At 46.4% G+C, this 8,231-nt stretch overlaps 1 protein-coding gene across 1 annotated transcript in view; it reads left to right on the top strand.

The window, feature by feature from the left end:
- Window positions 1-8,231, top strand: part of LOC111977952 (slit homolog 1 protein) — a 67,239-nt gene that overhangs the window by 31,331 nt on the left and 27,677 nt on the right. Inside the window, exons 10-11 of the mRNA XM_070448707.1 lie at window positions 680-823; window positions 935-1,101. Of these exons, the coding sequence (XP_070304808.1) occupies window positions 680-823; window positions 935-1,101 (311 nt within the window). The remainder of the gene's footprint in view (window positions 1-679; window positions 824-934; window positions 1,102-8,231) is intronic.

Below are 8,231 nucleotides of genomic sequence, written 5' to 3'. Positions count from 1 at the left end.
ACACACACACACACATGCGCCGAATACAACAGGTGTAGAACTTACCAGGAAATACTTACTAAATAAACTAAAGTAAAAACATTTATCAAAGAAAGTAACACAATAAAATAACAATAACGAGGCTATATACAGGGGGTACCGGTACCGAGTCAATGTTATTCGAGGTAATTTGTACATGTAGGTATGGGGAAAGTGTCTGTATGGGGGAAGTGACTGTATGGGTAAAGTGACTGTATGTGGAAAGTGATTAATAAACAGTGAGTACCATGGCTTGGGGGTAGAAGCTGTTAAGGATCGTTTTGGACCTAGACTTGGCGCTCCGGTACCGCTATCYGTGCGGTAGCAGAGAGACCAGTCTACGACTTGACTGACTGAAGTCTTTGACAATTATTTGGGCCTTCCTCTGACACCGCCTGGTATAGAGGTCCTGGATGAGAACATACATACATGCCCAGACACTTAATGTACAATTCTCTCTTGCCAGTCTCATGGGACTCCACACAGAAACTATCCACACGCAATAAATGACCAAACTTATCCACATCCTCGAATCTTTATCTAATCCTAATTTATCCAAATCTTTATCCTGATATTTATGTATATCACTATATTTCAATACACTTCATTTCTGTTCACATCACAATGGTATATGACAATTAAGCTGTTCTCTCTATTCCAGAATGTTGAGGAACAACAAGATCAGCTGTATCCATAACAACAGCTTCACTGGCCTGTACAACGTTCGCCTGCTGTCTCTCTATGACAACCAGCTAACTACCATCACCCCTGGAGCCTTCGACACCCTGCAAACACTGTCTACACTGTAAGACACACATACACATACACACATACACATACACACACGGCGCATTAAAGCATAATTGGTGTAATTATTAAGTCTGGTAGTGACTCTCTCCCTCGCTCTCTCCATCAGTAACCTCCTTGCTAACTCCTTCAACTGTGACTGTCGTCTGGCCTGGCTTGGTGATTGGCTGAGAAGCAGGAAGATCGTCACGGGCAACCCTCGATGCCAGCGCCCCGCCTTCCTCAAGGAGATCCCACTACAGGACGTGGCAGTGCCTGACTTCCGCTGTGAAGAGGGTGAGTTACGGTCAACACACACACACGCACGCACGCACTTTGGGTCGAAACACACTCACACTCTCTAGCAACCCAGTTCTTCCTTGCATGGGAGTTCGAGTTTTCACCATAACTGCTTCCAGTCATTTGGCCTGACGACTGCAGATTGTAGAAATGATACAGAGAGATCTACCCTTTTTGAGTGTCAAGCCATCTGGGTTTTTTTGTGGGTGGGGGTGCATTTCTTTAAGATAGGATAATGATCTAGTTGGATGGCCCATTGGTGTGGGAGGTAGTTATGATCTATTGATGGCCTCATTGTGTGGGAGGAGGTAAGTTGTGATCTATTGATGGCCTCATTGTGTGGGCAGGAGGTATAGTTAGTGATCTATGATTGGCCTCATTGTGTGGGAGGAGGTAAGTTTAATGTCTATTGAATGGCCTCATTGTGTGGAGATAAGTAGTGTCTATTGATGGCCCTCATTAGTGTGGGAGGAGTAAGTTAATGAACTATCGATGCCACTCTCTTGTGTGGGGGTAAGTTGTACATGATCTATTGCATGGCTCATGTGTAGGGATGGTGAGGAAAGTTTAATGATCTATGATGCTATAGGATTGGGAGGAGTAAGTTTAGAGGCTTAGAGAATGGATGGCCTCATTGGTGCAGCAGCTTGTGGGCAGAGTAAGTTATAGGATCTATTCGATGGTCATTGTGTGGGAGGTAGTTATGGATTATTGATGGTCCTCATGTGTGGGAGGTAAGTTAGGGATCTATTGATGGCCTCATTGGGGGTGTTTGGATGAGCCTGTGGGAGGTAAGTTGTGATCTATTGATGGCCCTATTGTGTGGGAGGAGGTAGTTGTGATCTATTGATTGGCCTCATTGGTGGTGGGAGGAGGGAAGTTGTGATCTATTGATGGCTCATTGTGTGGGAGGTAAGTTAAATGATCTACTTGATGGCCTCATTGTGTGGGGAGTAGTTAGTGATCTATTGGATGGCCCTCATTGTGTGGGAGAGGTAGTTGTGATTATTGATGGCCCTCATTGGTGTGGGAGAGGGAGTTAGTGATCTTTGACTGGCCTACTTAGTGTGGGAGGAGGTAAGTTAATGTCTATTGATGGCACCTCATTGTGTGTGGAGGTATTAATGATCTATTGATGGCCTCATTGTGTGGAAAGGAGGTAAGTTGGGATCTATTGATGGCCTCTTGTGTGGGAGGTAAGTTAGTGATCTTATTGATGCCCCTCATTGTGTGGAGCAGGCTAAGTTTAGTGTTATTGATGGCCCTCATTGTGTGGGAGAGGTAAGTTGTGATCTTTTGATGCCTCATTGTGTGGGCGGTTAAGTTAGTGATCTATTGATGGCGCTCATTGTGTGGGAGGAGGTAGGTTAGTGGATCTATTGAGGCCCTCATGTGGTGGGAGATAAGTTAGGATTATTGATGGCCTATCATTGTGTGGGAGGAGTAAGTTAGTGATCTATTGATGGCCCTCATTGTGTGGGAGCAGGTAAGTTAAGGGATCTATTGAATGCCTCATTGGTGTGGAGGTTAAGTTAGTGAAGCTATTATGGCCTCATTGTGTGGGAGGAGGGAGTTAGTGATCTATTTGATGCCCTCATTGTGTGGGAGGAGGTAAGTTAGTGACTATTTGGCTCATTGGTGTGGGAGATTAAGTTAGTGATCTATGATGGCTCTTATGTGGGGGAGGTAAGCTTTAATGATTATTGCTGGCCATGTGTGTGGGAGTTGAATTGATCCGCAGGTATGGACTGATAAAACATGCTTCATTATCTCACTCGTTTTCTTTCAAAGTCAAAAGCGGTTAACGTGACTTGATGTATCGACGTCTTTGTAAAGTATTTTCTTATTGTGTTTACAGGATTTCACATCATCAGTACTAGGTCCTCTGATGCTTCTTAATGAACCACAACCATCACAACCTCAGGACGTACTTGCCTGCGGTATGCTGGCTGAGTGTTATTGAGATGTTTGCTGTAAATTGGACAGTGAATCTGCTTCCTACTTGAGAACGATTACTAGGTTCTGACTTGTCTCTGCAGCTTCAATATCATCTCTATTAATCTCTTAATTTATATGTCTCTCTATAATATTACCTCTCTGTTCTCTATCTAACTTCATTTAATATGTTTCTCTCTATAAACTTCTGTGCTCTATCATTCTCATTTAATGTTCTCTCTATCTAACCTCTCTTTTATAGTCATCTATTAACTCCTCATTTAAAATGGTGTTTTCTAATTCTCATTACAATGTTCCTCTATCTAACCCCATTTAAAATGTTTCTCTCTATTAATCTCTCTTACAATTCTCTCGATCTAACTCTTCATTTAATATGTTCTCCTCTATCGATCTCTGCATTTAATATGTTCTTCTCTATATCACCACCTCTGCTCTCTATCTAATACTCATTATATGTTCTCGTCTTATCTAACCTCTCTGTCTTCTCTATCTAACCCTCATTTAAATATGTTTTCTCTATATAACCTCTGCTCTATATCTAATCTCATTTATATTGTGCTCTCTATCTAACTCTACTAACTCTGTTCTCTATCTAACCTCTCATTTCATATTTCTCTTATATAACTCTCTGGCTCTATCTAACCTCTCATTTAACTCTTATGGCTACGGGCAGTTATGCGTAGCTTGGATGAATAAGGGTGCCAGAGGTGCCCAGAGTACTGTTGCTCCTCAGTCCAGTTGCTAAGATATGCTTTATTAGTATAATTTGGATAAAACATCTGAAGTTTTTCTGAAACTGTTTGAATGATGTTCTGTGAGTTAACAGAACTATATGAAGGCAAAAACTGAAAACATCCAACCGTGAAGTGGGAAATCTGAGGTTGGTCGATTTTCAACTCAGTGGGATATGGTCATGTTGCACTCTACGGCTTCACTAGATGTAACCGTCTTTATAACTTGTTTGGAGCTTCTATCTGTAAGGGGGGCTGATGAGAGGGAATTAGTTCAGAGTTCTGCCAGAGCCAGGGCTGGTCATGCGCATTACATGAGAGATAGCCTCCGTTCAATTTTTCTTTTTTCTTGTATAAGATAAACGGAATTCTCCGGTTGAAATTATGAAGTTTTGTTAAAAACATATAAAGATGATTTATACATCGTTGACCTGTTCTTTTTCTAACGGACTTGTCGGCACTTTTGGTGTACGATTTCGTCTGGCGAACTAGTGACGGCGTCTTTTGTGAGTTTTTGATTTGTTTATCTCCAAACGCCTACTAAAAAGTAAGCTATTTGGACATAAATGATGGAGCTCATTGCTACAACATCGAAGGTCATGCTTTATTTTTGGCTGGCAATCGGGGTGGGGATTCGGCCCCTGGCTCTGGCGAGTGTTGCAGGTTCTTGGGCAGCTTGGAAGCATCAGAAGTCATCAAAAGGTAATGAAGACTAGAAAAAGTATAATTCAATGTTTTTCTGACTTCTGTTGACTGCACAATATGAGGGATATTCTTTTTTTGCTCTTTGATTGGGACTCGTGAGCGTCCAACTCTCAGTATTATTGCATGGTTTTCTGCTTTCCTACTACTTTTTTTGAAATATTGAACAGACGTTTGCATTAAGGAGAACTAGATGCCTAAAATTCCATGGATGCTACACTTGTATTTTTGATTAACGTTTATTTGGTGTTTCTGTATCATTGGATGGCTCTTCTGCAACATCTGGATTGTTTTTTGGAACTATGAGCTATAAAGCGTCAATGTAAACTGAGGTTTTTGGATATAAATATGAAGCTTTAACCGAACAAAAATATATATTTGTGTAACATGGCGTCCCTATGAGTGGTATCTGATGAAGATATCAAAGGTTACTGATTCATTTTTATCTCTTTTGTATTACTTTTTGTGACCTCTGTTTTGGCTGGTTGCAATGGCTGTGTTGTTCTGTGATTTTTGGCATGACCTAACATAATCGTTTGTGGGTTCGCTGTAAAGCCTTTGAAATGGACACCGTGGTGATTAAAGACAAGATTACTTTAAATTGGTATATAGATACTGTATGTTTGAGGAATTTTTAATTATGGAATTGTGTCTGCTTTGAATTTGGCGCCCTGTACTCTTTACGCTGTCTGGTGGGGTCATATCGTGCTCGGTTTAACGGGATCGCAGCTACAAAGAAGTTTAGTGGTCTTCTTAGTCTTAATCTCGGTGTTCTTTCTTCTAATCTAAGATTTCTTTTCTCATTGTGCCTGGGCGATCAAATCTCTTTTGTGATGAAGGGGTAACTTGGGATTAACTGGGCTTCGTCGGCGGCCTCGGTCTCTTTTGGCCAGTGAGTGGAAGGAGATGTCTAGTCTGTGTGATTTCGCGGCTAGTGTCCCGGTAGTGAGCTGCGGTTCCCGGGATCGGTTGGTCGGCTGAGATCCCGTCGGTGGTTAGCCGTGGCAGATAAGCGCCGAAGGTCAGCATTCGCGGTGGCGAGCTGGCGCGATGAGCAGTGGCTCGCTTATAGAACCGGCGCAGGGGTAATTTTGTGAGGGTTCCTTTCCTTTGCGAGGTAGGCAATTTGTTTGACTGAACGGGAGAATGTCTTGTTCATGATACATACCTTCAAGGGTGGCATTTTACTGACATGATGCGGATTGCTGACTCGAGGGGTTGGTAGTCAAGACAAGAAGCATGAGAGATGGGGAGGAGAAATCGAGAGGAGAGTCAGAGATAGTGGAGTATGGGCACTGTTATATGTTTTCGTGTTCTCTTCAAGCGAACGCTTTTTCACTGGTCGTTCTGTACCCAGATGGGGTTTACTGGAGGGCTAATTGCATAGCGTCACTGTATTTTGACCTTGAGCGCCAGATTTGCTAGAACGAGTGATGGCAAGATTTCTGTAGTAGCTGGTTGGTAGGGAGCGAGAGAGATGATTTGAGAAGCTTCCGCAGGTCAGCGGGGAATTTCGAGGCGGTTTTACATGATGAAGGGGTTTTGTATGGGATAGTGATTCTGGAGATACGATACGACGAAGAGGGTGGGGGGAAGTGGTAGGGGGGTGGGCAAGGGGGAGTATTGAAAGGAGAGGGGCGGTGGGGGGGAAGAGAGGGAGTGGTGAGGGATAGGGGGATATATAGATAGAGAGGGTGGGGGAGGAAGGCGATGAGACTGATAGAGAGGATGGGTGGGAAGAGAGGGAGGTGAGGGAAGGGAGCAGATAGCTTCGAGAGGGGTGGGTGGAAGCGGCTTGGAGGATAGAGAAGGTGGGGGAGGGAGAGGAGGGTAAGGATGTGGCGTGTTATGAGATGTAGGAGAGACGGGTTAGGTGGGGTAGCATAGTATACAGAGAGAGGATGGTGGGGAGGAGGGTAGGGGAGTAGGGACGATGGGATAGGTACGGGGTAGGCGGGATGGGAGTAGGGTAGGGAGGGATGGGGAAATAGATTGATGTATGGGTGGAGGAGAGCAGGGGAGGGACTAGGAGACGTGAGATGGATGAGAGGCGGGAGGGTGTGGGAGAGAAGGTGGTGAGAGTATAGAGAAGCGGTTGTGTGGGAGGGAGGGGATGGGTAAGTGGGTCTGATCACAGGATACTGGGATGAGGGGTAGGGGTAACGATGGGGAAGGTGTTGAAGAGAGAAGGGGAGATCGATAGCGACGCGGTGTGTGTATTAGTAGTGGGAGTGTGGAATCGGAGGGGAGGAATGGGAATTTGGAGACGGAGGGTAGTGTGGGAGGAGTTGGGAGGATGGGAAGGGGATGGTAGCGCGGGTGATAGCATAATGAGGAGAGGGCTTGAGATGGAGAGGTGAGCGGTAAGGGGTGAATTATGTATCAGAGGGGTGAGGGGATGGGTATAAGATAGAGAGGGGTGGGGAGACGCATAATAAGATAGATCAGGCGGTGTAGGGTGGAGGGTAGATTACGCACAGGGGATGGGAGGGGTACGTAATAATAGGTATAAGAGAGCGGGTGGGGGGAGTTGGATAGAGAGGTCGTGGGGGGGTGATATAGAGGGCGTGGGGTGGTAGGGGGGGAGAGGGGTAGAGAGGGGGTATGAGATATAGAGGGGCTGCGGGGGGGCGTATAGATTCCAGCAGCACTGGAAGTGGGGAGATAGATACAAGTATAGAGGTCAGAAGGTTGGAGGGGAGGATAGATGAGGGTGGGGCGTGAGAGGAGAGTAGGATTAAGAGGGGACGGTGGCTGGGGGCGGAGGGATTATGAGAAGGACAGTGGGGAGATAGATAAGACTGGGGTTGAGGGTGCGACGGAGCTATGCGGAGGGGAGGGAGTCTGTGAGGGAGGTACGAACTTTGATATCAATGAGAGGGATGGCGTGATAGCTCCTATTGCTCCCCGAACGCTAGAAGAGGGCTGGAGGGTGAGGATAAAGAGCAGTGGGTGCAGGGCGGGGGTGATACGTAGCTTAATACAGATGTTTGGGTGTGAGGGGGGATAGAGGGCGTGAGGGAGAATACGCGTATGAGGCGTTGCGGTGGAGGACTACGACCCTAATGAGGAGGAGGGGTTGGAGATAGAGTGGTCGAGGTAGATTAGAGAAGAGGAGATGGGAGATGATGACTAGAGAGGCGTGCGCGAGGTAAGGGGATCACTAGAGAGTGAGTGGGGGACGGTGAACAAGATCTTAAGAGGGAGGTAGTGGATGAGATGGAGTGGATATATCATGAGAGGGGTGGGAGATGAGAGGGAATTAGAGAGTGGTGAGAGCGACGTCGACGGTGAATACGCTCGAGGTGCCGCGAGCGAGATGAAGGGACGTACGCAGCGCGCGATGAGGGGGGCTAGGAAGATTTAAGCATGAGGGGTGGCGCGCGGAGCATGAGAGGGGTGGGGAGAAGTGAAATAGCATAAGATACGGAATAGGGTGGGTGTGACGATTGATAGCGAGGGTGCGGGGGGCAAGATAGAGGAGGGGTGGGGGGGAGATAGATAGAGAGGGGGGGGGAGATAGAAGAGAGGGTGGGGGGAGGGGATGGGGGAGGGAGGGGGGAAGGGGGTGATAGATAGAGAGGGGTGGGGAGGGAGGGAAGGGTGATAGATGAGAGGGGTGAGGGGGAGGATGAGAGGTGGGGGGGAGGGATAGAGAGGGGTGGGGGGAGGGAGATAGATAGAGAGGGGTGAGGGGAGGGGATAGAGAGAGGTGGGGGGAGAAGATACGATAGAGAG

This window comes from Salvelinus sp. IW2-2015, linkage group LG18, assembly GCF_002910315.2.
Source record: "Salvelinus sp. IW2-2015 linkage group LG18, ASM291031v2, whole genome shotgun sequence".
NCBI classification, from domain to species: domain Eukaryota; kingdom Metazoa; phylum Chordata; class Actinopteri; order Salmoniformes; family Salmonidae; genus Salvelinus; species Salvelinus sp. IW2-2015.
Note: the sequence above shows the minus strand (reverse complement) of the source record. Positions and strands in the feature narration are given on the sequence as shown.